This window comes from Daphnia pulex, chromosome 6 (assembly GCF_021134715.1).
Source record: "Daphnia pulex isolate KAP4 chromosome 6, ASM2113471v1".
Taxonomy (NCBI): Eukaryota; Metazoa; Arthropoda; class Branchiopoda; order Diplostraca; family Daphniidae; genus Daphnia; species Daphnia pulex.
The window spans coordinates 5,403,356-5,416,830 of NC_060022.1; the positions used below are offsets into that span (position 1 = coordinate 5,403,356).

At 42.9% G+C, this 13,475-nt stretch overlaps 1 protein-coding gene across 7 annotated transcripts in view; it reads right to left on the bottom strand.

The window, feature by feature from the left end:
- Positions 1-13,475, bottom strand: part of LOC124196179 (voltage-dependent L-type calcium channel subunit beta-1-like) — a 52,060-nt gene that overhangs the window by 11,538 nt on the left and 27,047 nt on the right. The window contains exon 1 of one of the 7 annotated variants that reach the window (XM_046591023.1): positions 3,960-5,398. The exons of 2 other annotated variants lie outside the window; for them this stretch is intronic. In XM_046591023.1, coding sequence (XP_046446979.1) covers positions 3,960-4,931 — 972 coding nt within the window. In that variant the 5' untranslated portion in view covers positions 4,932-5,398. Of the gene's footprint in view, positions 1-1,243; positions 2,356-3,959; positions 5,399-13,475 lie in introns of those variants that run through there. 4 more of the 7 variants (XM_046591022.1, XM_046591020.1, XM_046591021.1 and 1 more) reach the window with 4 other exon arrangements.

Here is a 13,475-nt window from a genome sequence, read left to right on the forward strand (position 1 = left end):
AAGAAACCTATACACGCAAATGACGCAATTTTTCTTGATAAACCAAATAAAATAAAAAAAGAAGTTGCGAAATAATAATGGCGGAGAGATTCCGTGCAAGCGATACAATGAAAAGGAGGAAATAAAAAATAAACAGAAGAAAAAAATGTTTCCCGCTAGCTGGCGGCCTGTGGAAGTCTTAAATAGGTCAAACTTGTCTCAAGTGGCTGGGTGGGGGAGAGAGACTCTGGGGTTTTCTCTCTCTGGCTCAAGCTATATTTGTACTTCCCGCCAATACACACACACGTACAAATCCAGCCCAGTCAGAGCGGGAGTGAGCCAGCAGCAGAAGAAGCCCAGAGACATTTTCAGTTGAGAGAAAAAAAGACATAAGAAAGAGAGCTGGGCGATGAGAAGGTTAGGAGGGAAGGAAACCTTAGAGCGTGTTGCAACCAAATTCCTTGACGACGGTGGCGAGGTGAAAAAGTTTGATGGGAGCTGTGCACAGAACCAACTTTGAGACTCCTCGATGGCGGGTGGGGGTTGGTTATAGTACTCTCCGCATACAGTATGTATAGCACATGATGTACATACACGAGCACTACATCAAATAAATCAATAACGGCTGATCGATGAACATCGAGAGGGGGAACGACGACGGACGGTCTAATCATAAACGAAACGACAATTTCCATTATATTGCGATATAATAATAAAAAAAGGGAAAAAAGCCATGTTGTACACTCTTTCGCTGTACATGGTGCACGTCGTCTAAGATCTAAAACGGAAATAATATTACAGGGGGAAAAGGGGACCGATACATCAGCCTGGCAACAACGGAGAGGGGGTTAGTACGGTACGTTACATTTTAAATGTAATAGGAATAACAGGTAGATATTATTATTATGATAATGGCTATAGAGTCTCTATAGTTGAGAGCGGTTGGGTCTCTAATGTGTCTACATCTCATCATCATATAGAATAGCCGTGTGTGTTTGTTGTCGTGTTTGTTGACATGCTCGTGTTACCGTCGGGCCACGATTCGGGATTAGTTTCACCGACCGTCTAGTTCTCTTTGGCTGCACAACATTTAGACATTGCACGTGAAAAATAAGGTTGAAACTGACATAGAAAACAACTCTGATGTGTGTGTCGCCCTAATCAAAATGCGAGAGCTCGGCAGCGACCGGCAGTCGGTTCGATTCACGAGTATTAGGTAATTGAGGTATAATATTCATATAAATGATTATGATTATGATTATACCTTGCGTTTGAATCCCAATGGTGAGTAGGTTTCCCGGCGGAGCACGCTCCGCCTCATACTCATGATGAAAGCCTTCTCTCTCTTATTTTTTGTCTGTTGTTGTTGTTGTTGTTTTATTCCACGGGTCTCCCGTCTGCTGCTGCTACTTGGTATATATATATTTATATATTCACTTGCTGCACTGTTTCACTTATTTGCCCGTTCTCTCTTGGTTGGCCGTCCCCACCCGCCAGCCTGCTGCTGGTTATATCGAGGCTATATATTTATACATAAAGGCAACTTGCTGGGCAACTCGGATATGTGTGTGTGTGTGTGTGCAGGACCGTGTGGCTGGAGGGATGTAACGGCAGCAGACGAGAGAGAGAGAGAGAGAGAGAGACTGGAACCACACGCACAACTGCTGCAATGCGGAATAATGTTTCTAATGTCTATCCACCAGGCCTCGAACCATTTAGACGGGCACACGGAGAATCCAACTCGTCTCACTACAACCGCCACCCCACGACCAGCACAACCCCCCCTCGAATAAACGGAAAAAGTCAAATTCTCCGACACACACACTGTTGTTGTTGTTGATGTTGTTGCAACTTTTTTCGGAAGAAGAAGAAGAAAGAAAGAAGTTAACTTGATTTGCGAGCGGAGCCAAAAGGCAAAAAAGCGACTTTTTAGATCATGGCGTGTGTGGCACTTTGATTTCCCGTAAGGGCCACTCGAAATAGTGGGGAGGGGAAATAGAAACAAAAATCCAAAAAGGAGAAAAATAAAGAAACAAGGGCGATCCCAATTCACGAGGATCGTCTCGTTCAAACTGCGGACGGAAGCACACACACACGATCCTCTGTAGGTACAGACCGTCCGACCTTTTCTCTCTCTCTCTCGTCTTTTTCCTACAACAGCCAATGGCAATCGAATCAAACACAAATGTTTTCCCTTTTTTTTTCTCTCCACACGATGAAGAGGGAGGTGGAGTTTGTTTTCCGGCGGGAGTCACGCTGGAAACGGGTGGGTGGGTGGGGGGAGATAAAAAAAACTCCCGAACGAAAGGCAAAAATGGTGTGTCTATAGTTCCCAGAGGAGGGAGAACTGACTGACTGGTAAACGCTGGGCCAACCAACAGCCCCCACCCCGAATAAAACGCAGAGACTAGACGTCGACTGCTTTTCAGAGTTCAGCTACTGCAGCCCCTTGCAGCGGGAGGACGTGAACTAAATCGGACCGCGTCCAAGTCTCAAATATGTACGCAACAAAACAACAACAACAAGAGCGCGGCCGGCCCGAGGAGCTCTGCTGCAGAGCTCTTATCTGCAGACCCGAAGTTGTGTATAGTGTGCGCTTGTATTTTTATTTTTATTTTTTGTTTGTTTCTCAAGTGCTGCAGGGCTCAAAACAGTCGTCTACTATTTAGTTTGACACTATTGCCGACAGGCGGCCCGCGCCGGAATTTCCATCTCATCCGCCCTGTTTTTTCAAAAAGTTGTTTCCTCTAAATTTCTTATATTTATCTTTTCTGTTTGGTAGTTTTTCAACAGACTGTTTGGCTCATTCCTCCGAGAAATTACGTCACAAGCTCACGACTGTACATCACATCCCGTCCAGGTCCAGCCAGGGACAATAAGTCTTTTTTTCTCTTTCTTATAGAGAGAAGAGTGTCGTGACTGGGTCAGAAGCCAAACGACGAGACTGGACGGTGGGTGCGGATGGCCAAGAATAGCCTCTCCATCAAAAGGAGAGAAGGGGGGGGGGCGAAAATGTGTACAACGGGCGGACGGGCGGGCGGACGGGAGAGAAAGGAAACATCAGACGTCCAAAACACATAAGGGAAACAACCAAAAATAAATACAACAAAAAAAGAGGAGGAGGAGGAGACGGACGTTGCCCGTGTGTCCGAGGGTTCACGGGTATTATCGACCCTGTTGGACCAGTGCGCGGCTCCTCAGGGGGTGGCCAGCAGATCCAATAAAAGTATATAGACGCATAGACACACACAATGTACGACGACTACTATACTAAAACAACATATCTAATAATCAAGTCGATATATCGACAAATTCTTCCTGGGCGTCATTTATTATTGCGTCCGGCAACTCAACAAAATAAAACAAAAATTTCATTTGCGAGTTTTGCTGGAAAGTTCAAATGGACGCGCTCAAACTCTCTCTCCATTTATCGGCCAGGCTAGTACATTAAGAGCTCGTTTGCCCGTCTTGGCTGGATGGCGGCGGCCAGTATAAATGCGGATTAATTAGCTACTCTCTCCCTCATCCGCAGGATGTATGCTGGCCCGTGCAGTGACGTGCAAAACAGGATTTTTGTTGTGCGTGTGCCGTGGAAGAAGAAGAGCCAGGCGCATATCGATCGCTGCATATTTCAACGCTCTTCGACTGCCAGACCTTTCCCATTCGAGTCGGGAATTTTTGAACGGACCCGACCTTTTGTCTGTGTGCGTCTGACGGATGTCTAGTGATTGCCTCCGCCGGATAGATTTCCCCGTTTCGTCAATGACTAGTCATATTTTATGAGCGGCGGTTGTTGTTGTCGGAACAGCAACGGCCCCCGCACCGTTTCTTGATAAATCGATCGCCTATAATGTCGACCATCGCGCAATTCGATAGATGAAATCCATTGATTTCTTTTAGAGTCGTTATAGCCACCGTATTTACTTTTATGATTCCCAATGAATTGTAATAGCCTTAAAGTTATAACGGTTTTTTTTTACCGGAATCCGTTTGGCGATGCGGTGGAGGGATCGCAATGAAATGGCCGTGATCGTCCAGCGTCTGACTCGCTTCTGCGACAATCTTCGGCGGGAATTCAAAATGTGCTGGGCGGCATTGCTGATGATGCTGGTCCGACGGGACATTGTCCCGGCTGGCCGGTGGACATTGTCCTCCATGGAACTGCCTCTCTTCTCAACCGGAACGGTTAGCAAATTTTGGGTTTTCGACTTGAGATCCTCGTCGGATGAGGCCCTCACCGAAGGGGTTGCCGACCTGACGACGTTGCTGGCGTCGCTCCTAGTCCTCCTCCGCATCCCTTCCGCCTTTCCGTCTTCCGCATTCTCCTCCGCATGGTCCCCCTCGGCAGCGTCTGCAGCGGCGGCCGCTCCTTCCGGCTGCTCACCTTCAACAATTTCTCTATCCTCTTCTTCCTCCTCTTCCGGCTCGGGGAAGAGCCCGAAGCTCTGCAGCGTCTTCAAGAAATCCTTGGAGAGGAACGGATTGAGCCGGTGCTGGAGGTCGAGCTCCTCCGTGTCTTCCAGGAGCTTTTGGCGCAGCGAGTCGACAATGTCGTCGGTGTAGTTGCTGTCGGGATTACGGTAGTCGTGCTTGTCGGAGCGGAGGACGATCCTTGGTGGCGGCACGTCGCTCCTCTTCTGCAGGTAGTAGGAGATCCACCAAGTGTCGGGGATGGTCGGCCGCCTCGCCATCTTCTGGGAGAAACTGCTAATAGTCGACTGCGTCGACTGGCGGTCGTCCACCGTCGACTCGACGCTGAAGCGGATGGTGCGGCTGCCCCTAGATGGCGTCGACTGGGCCTCGGCCGAGATGCTGTTATGGTAGAGAGGCTCCAGCGCGAAATGTTCATCTTCTTCGTCGAAGTCGTCTTCCTCTTCCACCGATTTGCTGATCGATTGGCGCTTGAGCGACAGCATCGAGCCCTTCTTCATTAAACGCGCCAACACCATCATTTTTTGAAATTTTTAATTTCTTCTTCGACTAAATTTTCCCACTTGTGCGCCTCTCAATCGCAAACCCCCCAATTAGTTGCGATTAACACCACCACCACCACCAGGTCGGAGAAACTCAAGAGTCGACCAGTTAAAAATCCCCTCCTCCACTTATCACAGATGAGGGAAATATGAAGAAAACCAATCGAAGGAAAAATTAATTTCTCTCCTCTTAATTATTTGGCCGGAATAATTTTTTCGCACATCAGCCTGCGCTGCAGCTGCTGAGGTTTGGGTGTGTCTTTCTCTATTTGTCTGGTCGGAGAAAAAAAAAAGGTGAGGATAACGAGCACCACTCGAGAGAAAAAGGACGGGCGACGGGACCTATAACGATATGCGCCCGGTTCAAGTTGTTGTTGGCTGGGTGGGGGGGAGAACTAAAGAGAGAGAAACGATCGGCTCCTGTCGCCAAGAGCTAATCATTGACTGAAAAAAACAACTCAGCCGAACAAATTGAAAAGAAGAAGGAAGAAAAAAAAAATCTTTTTCTTTTTTTTCTTCTTCTTTTGATCAAAAAATGGAGAGAAACTTCACAATTCTCTCGGCGTCTCTATCAAATAATTTTTTAAAAATAAAAAAAAGCCAAAAAAGAAGAAACCGGATTTTTCCCAACACCTTCTTCTTTCTTGTATACATATTAGTTGTCTCTAAAGCGGAATAACCCAGTCGTGTGTGCTGCGGGTGGTGGGTGGGTGTACTACTACTATACCAGGGATCGTTAAGGATTCTTTTCACGGTCCGGCTGAGTGAAGATAACTCGAATGTGTGTCTGTGTGTGTCTATAAGGAAATTTGTTCACCCCTTTTTTTTATTTCTTATTTCTTCTTGATATATTCCAGAAATTCATTTATTTCCTTCGTTTCTTAATGAGGACCAGAAGAAGAAGAAAAAGAAGAAGAAAAAAAAACAGGAAACTTTTTATCACAACTACTCCCCCCCGTGTAAAAACTGTACTTCCAACTCTACTCTCCTCTTCATTTATTATTTAAAATTGGAGGGGAAAGAAAAAGAAGAAAAAATCATTCGCTCTACATATCTCGGCATAAAAGAGTGTGTGTCGTATGCGTGTAAAAGAGTAGAAGAAAAAATAAGCCCACGCACACACACACGTTTATAGATAGATATACAGATGTTGGGGGGCGCGTTCGTTCATTTTTCACCGGAAACTCCGTTGGGCTGGGCTGTCATAATGAGATTTTTTTTTCGCCTCTCTCTCTCACTGGGCTCTGCCTCCTCCTTTTTTTTCTCTTGAAGTCTTATTATCAAATGTGTCGCGTACGTTTGTACATGTGTGCAAGATGGAGGGGAGAGAGGACGGCATATTAAAAAGGGATAGAAAGTCGTCGTCGTCGGTGTCGTCCCCTTCCAACTTTTGCCTTTTGATTTCTTTTCTGACTTGTCAAAGCTTTTTACACACACACACACACACAGAGAGAGAATCAATTATCATTCCCTTCTATGTATTTGAGTCGCTGCGTGAAGGAGCCATTTGATTCTTTTCTTTCATTCTTTTCTATTCATTACTATTCCTCTTCATTCTTCTTCTTTCTTTTTCTTTTTCTTTCGTTCTGCTTATATAATCAGCAAAAGGAGGCGGAGGATGGGAGAGGGGGGGGGGACGTCGTCCGGATATTTGATTTCAGGTTGATTTCAAATCGCGTCGCTTTGAATCGGAAGAAGAAGAAGAAGGAAAAAAAAATTTCTTTTCCTTTTTTTCTTTCCCCCCTTCGTTCATTTGCATATATAGCTTTTTAGATGATTCTTTTTCTCATCTTTGTTTATTTAGACGCAGCAGTCTCGTCCCCCACCTCATTCTCTTGATTTATATTTATATAATATTCTTCTTCTTCTTTTTTCTAACCCTTTGGATTATTCATATGTGTATCTCTTGATGGCGAAAGAACTAGGCAAACGGCTGCTCCCGTATAGGCGGCAACGCCCCATTCGAATGCAGATGCACATTTCCCGCCCTCTCTCTTGTATCTCTCCCACCGTTGCGATGCGCTTCTTCGTCTAAGATTTCTTCTATCCCGACGAGGAGTGTTGGTGCCGAGAGGAGGAGGACAATGGACTGAACCGCCGAAAACTAGTGGCATTAATAAATCTATGGACGGGAGTCAAATAGATCTCTTATAGCGCGCACTTCACCTTCTCTCTCGGGGCTGCTGCGTTGGAAAACATTTCCTCATTCGTCAACATTTCCCTATTTGAAAAAACAAAATCTTTCATCTGATCGTATTCAAAAAATAAAACCCGTTTTTTCTCTTCTCTTTTCTTTTGTTTTTTCGTTCAACCTAGCGGCTAATGAGAAATTTACATTGTTTATTATTTTAGATGATTATCTCGTGAAACGGCGGGGAGACCGGTGGTCCCTCTCGGTACCAGGAGAACGTGATTGGTCGATGGCCAATCTCACCCGGAGGAAACAACACGAAAAAGGTGACACGACCAATTGAAGACTATGAGGAAATATTTTCATTTGATTTGTTTTTGTTTTCCTATTGTAAATTGTCGTGTCACGAACTTGATTTGACACAATTTCACCATTACTTTTTTTTTTCCTCGTTGTTCATTTTTACACGCAAAAGGTGAATTTGCACTGCTCATTATGTATGCATATTATACCGAAAGGTAAAATTGAAACAAGTCGTGAGTTTTACTCCCTCTTGCCAATAGATGGCCTTGCGTCAGAGTTCTTTCAAACGTGAAAAATCGGGAAAAGACGTGCAAAATGTAATAAATCCGGGAGTGTGAGTGAGCGCTCGGCTGACCGGTTAATGTGACGAATTATGATTTTGGCAAATGTTTTATTCCGCATAAATAAACCCACGGGGCGATTTTCGGATACCGACACATTGTGAGGTACGGGAGAGAGTCTCAAAACGACATTGTCACCGCGGGAGTGTTTGTGTGTGTGTGTACACAAACGGACAAAGTTCTGGAAAAAAAAGCTTATTCATCCGGAGCAGAGCTTTTGGTTGTTAAACTCTTCGGAGAAAGAAAATAAAAAAGAAAAGAAAATACTCGGGGAAGATATTCATTTGAGAGTGCGGGCTCGTTGCGGTCTAATAATAGCTTTGGAAAACGACCGTGTTGGGAGTCGGAAAGATGTTCGAGCCACAACAACAACAAATCCTTCCTTCCTGTGTGCTCTAGTCCCGCGTTCACGTCTGCTCTCAACTGTTGTGGAGAGAGCAGATCGGGACCAGCAGACTCACTTAATCACGGGGCGTTCGTGTTGAACCCAGGCAACAACCAGTCCAGTCACTCAATGTCTCCCCCCACCTTTTTCACGGCGCACGTTATACAATAAGAATATTTATTATTTTACAATGCTTCCCCCCCCCTCCCCTCCCTTACCTCACGTAGAAATGATTCATCTCGTTCAACATTGACATTGTCCCAGTTCGGGCAATGGAATTTTGTAGGAAACAAATTTTGGCGGGGTTTATTTTAACGATTTTGTTAGCGGTCAAACAACTTTTTGCGGCGCAATTATTACAAAGCTCTCTTTTGATGGGTGATGGTCTTGAAAAAACAACGTGAAGGAAGAATGTGGGAGTGGGTGGAGGGGGGAACCGCACATCATATAATAATTCCCGGTGAGAAAAAAAAAGGACGAACCGAAAGCAAAAAGATTCGAATCAAAATTCTAATGGAAACATTAAACGTCTCTATGACATAATGTCAAAGACATTTCGGGAGGGGGTACTACACTTGTGCAACATTCATCGGGAATATATTATTTAGGCATTTCGTGCTGTGTCTCAAATCAGGCGAAGAAAAAAGGGACGCCGGAGAATGTTGAACGTTGCGCGTTTTTATTTCTTTTGACGCTGGCACTAAAAATAAAAAAAATCTGAAAAAAAAAAATCCTTTTTACCTCTGCTCTGCTCTTATAGGTTTGTTATATGGTGTAGTAGTACATCGAGGAGGAGAAAAAAAAATGCAAGGGGTTACCAAAGAAGAAGAAGAAGAAAAAATGTTTAACGATCGGTCGTCATTTTTGTTACTTTTCCTTCGGTTAAGAAGAAGAAGAAGAAAATAATCCGAGGCGCATAACAGACGAACAGGGTCAGCGCGGCCATCCGCCAGTTCTCTCTCTCTCGGCGGAGGGCGGAATACATAACACACTTTGCATTTCTCTCGTTAAATGTCTGTCTGTCTGCCTTAGATGCGTCTATAAGTACCCAACACAATAAACACACTAAAAAATAAATAAATCTAAACTAAAACGGGGGGTTAGAGAAAAAAGGCAAATTTTATTTTATCCCTTTTTTTTAATGTTTCTCCTTTCTCCTTACACATATATTCGACTCGTCGTTGGCATTAATAAACGAGCGGGGAGAAAAGATAACAACCGCCCCCGTTGAGTTTTTTTTCTTTATTTTTTAACCCCCGCACGCGCTTATATAATGGAAAGAGGGGGGTGAATCAACAACAACAACAACAACAACCTGCATCGGGAAATTTTTTTCTTTTTTAGAAAATGAGAAAAATTCTTTTTCATTGGGTATTTTTTTTTACGATTTTATGTTGCACACTTTGATGGGACATGGGGAATGTCCGTCCTTCTACATCCCAAATTGGCTGTTTGTACCGCGCTCTTTCTCTCTCCTCTCTCCGCGTACCTAGCTATCTATCTATACACACATTATTATTATATTACTTCAAAGAAGAAGAAGAAGGAAAAATTCATTTCGGTTTTTTTATGACGGACATGTACGTGCGTAAAAAGGAATAAATAAATAAAAAAAGAAGAAGAAGAAAAAAAAGGGAGAAATTTATTATCATTATTATTATTTATGTGTATGAAACGCACTTAAAAATAAAATAGCCGAAGATATAACACACGGTACGGGAAAAAATTTATATTTTCCGAAGAAAAGAATTTTTCTTTTTTCCTTTCAGCTTCTCTGATTGCCTTTTTGAATATTTTCGGGTAATTCGAGACGCGCGCCATTTTGTGAAGTGAAGCGCGAACCATCCATCGGATCAAAAATCGAAATTTTTCTCTTAAAGACTAAAATATCTTAATCTTTCACCATCACAACCCTCCAGCCAACGATCCAGCAACAACAACTCGTTCTATTAAAAAAAGAAATTCTTCGAGTTCGTTGGGGGGGAATGAAAACAAATGGCCACTTGGTAAAACATAGTAGCGAATTGAAAAAAAAAAGGTAAAAAAAATTCTTCTGGCCAGATGCAGCGGTTTATTACGGCACTATGTAATATCTATACACACACACACACATTGTACGAACTCGAGGGTTTAATTTAGAAACGGCCAGCGGTCACGAAAGACAAAAAAAACAAACCCAAAAGTTTGTTTTTTGTTCATTCCATAAAAATTGTTGGCCGCCGTGTTTACGAGCGAAAAGTCTCGGCTGCCCAGAAAAAGTAGGAGGAGTACCTATGCTACTACTACTATATATTTCCTTTTGCGCGTACATCTACACTAAAGTGTGCGGTGACTCTAGCTGCTGGCTGCACTATAGCTACGCGCAGAGAGAGAGAGAGGCCGTTATAATGTAGCGCCTTGGGAGTTTGGAACGAAAGAAGAGAGAAACAAGTTTTTTTAGCATCCGACTGCCAATCGCCAAGACTTTTTGTGTCAGCAGACGAGAGGTGCTGCTAGTGGTGGTGGTGGTCGGTTGATGGTTGAAAAATACCCCGACATATTTTATACTCTCAATATAATGTGGACAAGCCAGCAACTGTCTGATTCCATCAAAGAATAAATAAATTCCCAAAGCAAAAGGTACGACAAAATCCCCTTAACCCAAAGAAGAAGAAGAAGAAGACGTTTATAATTCCCGCCACGAGCAAGGGCGAGCAATAAGAAGAGACCAAGCGCTATAGTTTTTCTTTTCACCCAAGTTTCACGTATGATATAATATACAGAGAGAAAAATAAAAAGAAGGTTGCCCTTTTTATTTTATATTTATACAGCGACTGGTGGAGAGAAGAACCGAGAAAGAACCGAGAGAAAGAGACGAGAGTTATATGTATATATATGCATATGTGCACGCATGCATGCATGCAGCAAGGCCCAGTCAAATAGAGTCTCTGTGCTTGTGTTTATATATAACCTCCAGCTCTCCAAAAGAGAAGAGCTATCCGTGCTTCTTCTTCTTCTTCTTTTTTTTCGTCTTGATTTTTTAGCTCCTGCGAGAGGAAAGAGCGAGCGGCTTATTACTCGACGGTTTATTACATTGTCAGACCCGTGTGCTGTGTGTGCCCGTCTTCTTCTTCTTCTTCTACTTTCGGGTTCAACAAATCCAAAGCGTTCCAATGAGCTAGCTGTGTGCTTAGATTCCTTTTTTTCTTTTATTAAGTGTCCCGAAACATTTTCTTTTCTTCAACTGCGTTGAGACTGTGGCCCGCAGCCAAAATGGGAATGTGTCGGAGATACTTTGGAGATCCTATATAGCTTCTTCTTCTTCTTCTTCGCCTTCTTCGCCTTCGCCTTCTAGACTCTTTTATAGTTTTTTTTCTTCTTTTTTAAGTGCGACCTCTTTACCGAAATTGTCTCCTTCCAGCAAAGAACAACAAATCACGGGACTGCTCCCGCTCCCGCTCGTCTATTTATTTATAGATATGACTCGAGCATATGCATCTCAGATGAGAGACAGAGCTATAGAGCTATAGCACACACATAGCCCATGCAGTCTGCTGTGTGCTGTTATATACATGTTGTTTTTATAATGAGCCGGGCGCTTTTTTTCTTCTTCTTTCCTGGCGGATTAAAAACGCGGGGGGAAATATCGGAATGCGGATGACCGCACCGCACCACAGCGCTGCCACAGGCAAAGAATCATCATATTCCACACGCATTTTCGATCTTTTATAGGATATGAGGAGCTCTTATCAGAACCCCAAAAAACCTCTCTGATAATGTCGTGATATTCCACAGACTATTTTTTTCCTTTTTTTCTTTTTCTCGGGATTAACTCATAAAAATTTGGGCAAGAAAAAATGAATGCTGAATCTTCTTATCAGGTAATATAACCGAGAGGAGGCCGGGCATGCCCAATGAAAAAACACGGGGGAATGATTTGGAACCTTGATTGGCTGCTCAGCCACAAAATAGAAAGAAGAAACAACAAAAGGAAAAAAGAAAAAAGATTGAACAACACATTTTTGTTGGGTTATTTTATTCGTCGCTGCGGCTGATTGCCTCGGAAAGAATATGATCGGCTCTCTCTCTCTCCTCTCCATCCAGCTCTCGTCTAATAAAATGAGCCCGTAATGGGTAAAAATGAACTTTTTTTTCGAGAAGAAAAGAAAAGGAAAAAATTGTTGGAATAATCTCATCTGAAAGTAATAATCTCAGCCAGCAGGTTTCTTCTTCATCCTTTACCCTTTGGAATGTTATTACAACTGAGCGCCGGTATATAGCTGTGCTGATTAGCTTTTCTCTGTGTGTGTGCCCAATAGGAGCAGCAGACTCGATATAATATTATAAAAAGGATGGTCATCTTGATTTTAATGATTCACATTTCAGCGCAAAAAATTGCACGGAAATAAAAACAAATTCTCTGTCCCTTTTTTGATTTAAAAGGCCCAAATCGTTAAGCCAATAATAAAAAAAAGAGGAAAAAGAAGAAGAGCTATTATCTGCTTTTGGTCTTGAGCTGAAGGAAAAAAGGAATCAAATAGGGGATAGTACTAGCTAGCTAGCTAGCCCCCATGTGAGAGATGTTTAACTACCTTCGCCCTTGAGGTCAAAGAGACGCAGAGCACTTTTATATTTATACACACACACACTCGTAATATATAACATGCACAAGCAGAGAGAGAGAGCCCCATCTAAGAAAAAATAAAATAAAAATAGAGAAAGAGATATGAAATGGGTTCTCCCCCATTATAGATATACACTTCTTCTTCTTCTTACCTGTGTGAGCCGTAATGAATGCTAAGGCATGCAGTTTCGGAAGAAAAAAGAAATGAAGGGAAAGGGGAGATGGCCCGTAGAAGAAGAGAAATAAATAGTGATGTTTCGTTAACGATAACGGATAACGTGAAAAGTCCGTTAACGGACCTTTTTGGGGGTTCGTTAACTTAACGGATAACGCTAACGTTTGGCATTTTTCAGACGTTATTTTCAAACGTTATTTTTGTTTTTAACAGCGCTGCCAAATATGAAATTTTTGGATTTTTCAAAATGAAATTTGTATTTTTTGCGCGCTTCCAACATTTTACTGTAGTAGGTTGACTATGAAAACGAATTTAAATAGCCAGTGACAGTGAGCAGTAGTCTTCTTAGCTTCTCTGAGGTTTTTTTTTGCTTTCAAAACGTGGCAAACGAAACTGTATAAGTAGAGTAGGGAAACAACTAGAATCAGAGTGTAAATCTTTAATGTCAGATTCAGACTCTGATGCTCCTGTTGACGGTGAATAAGCGTGGCATCTGCGATGTTAGAAGATCTCGAAAGAAAATTTAATTTCATGACAGATTAAAGAGATCCTGATTTCGACTGCTCCTACATTCTAGCCACTTCC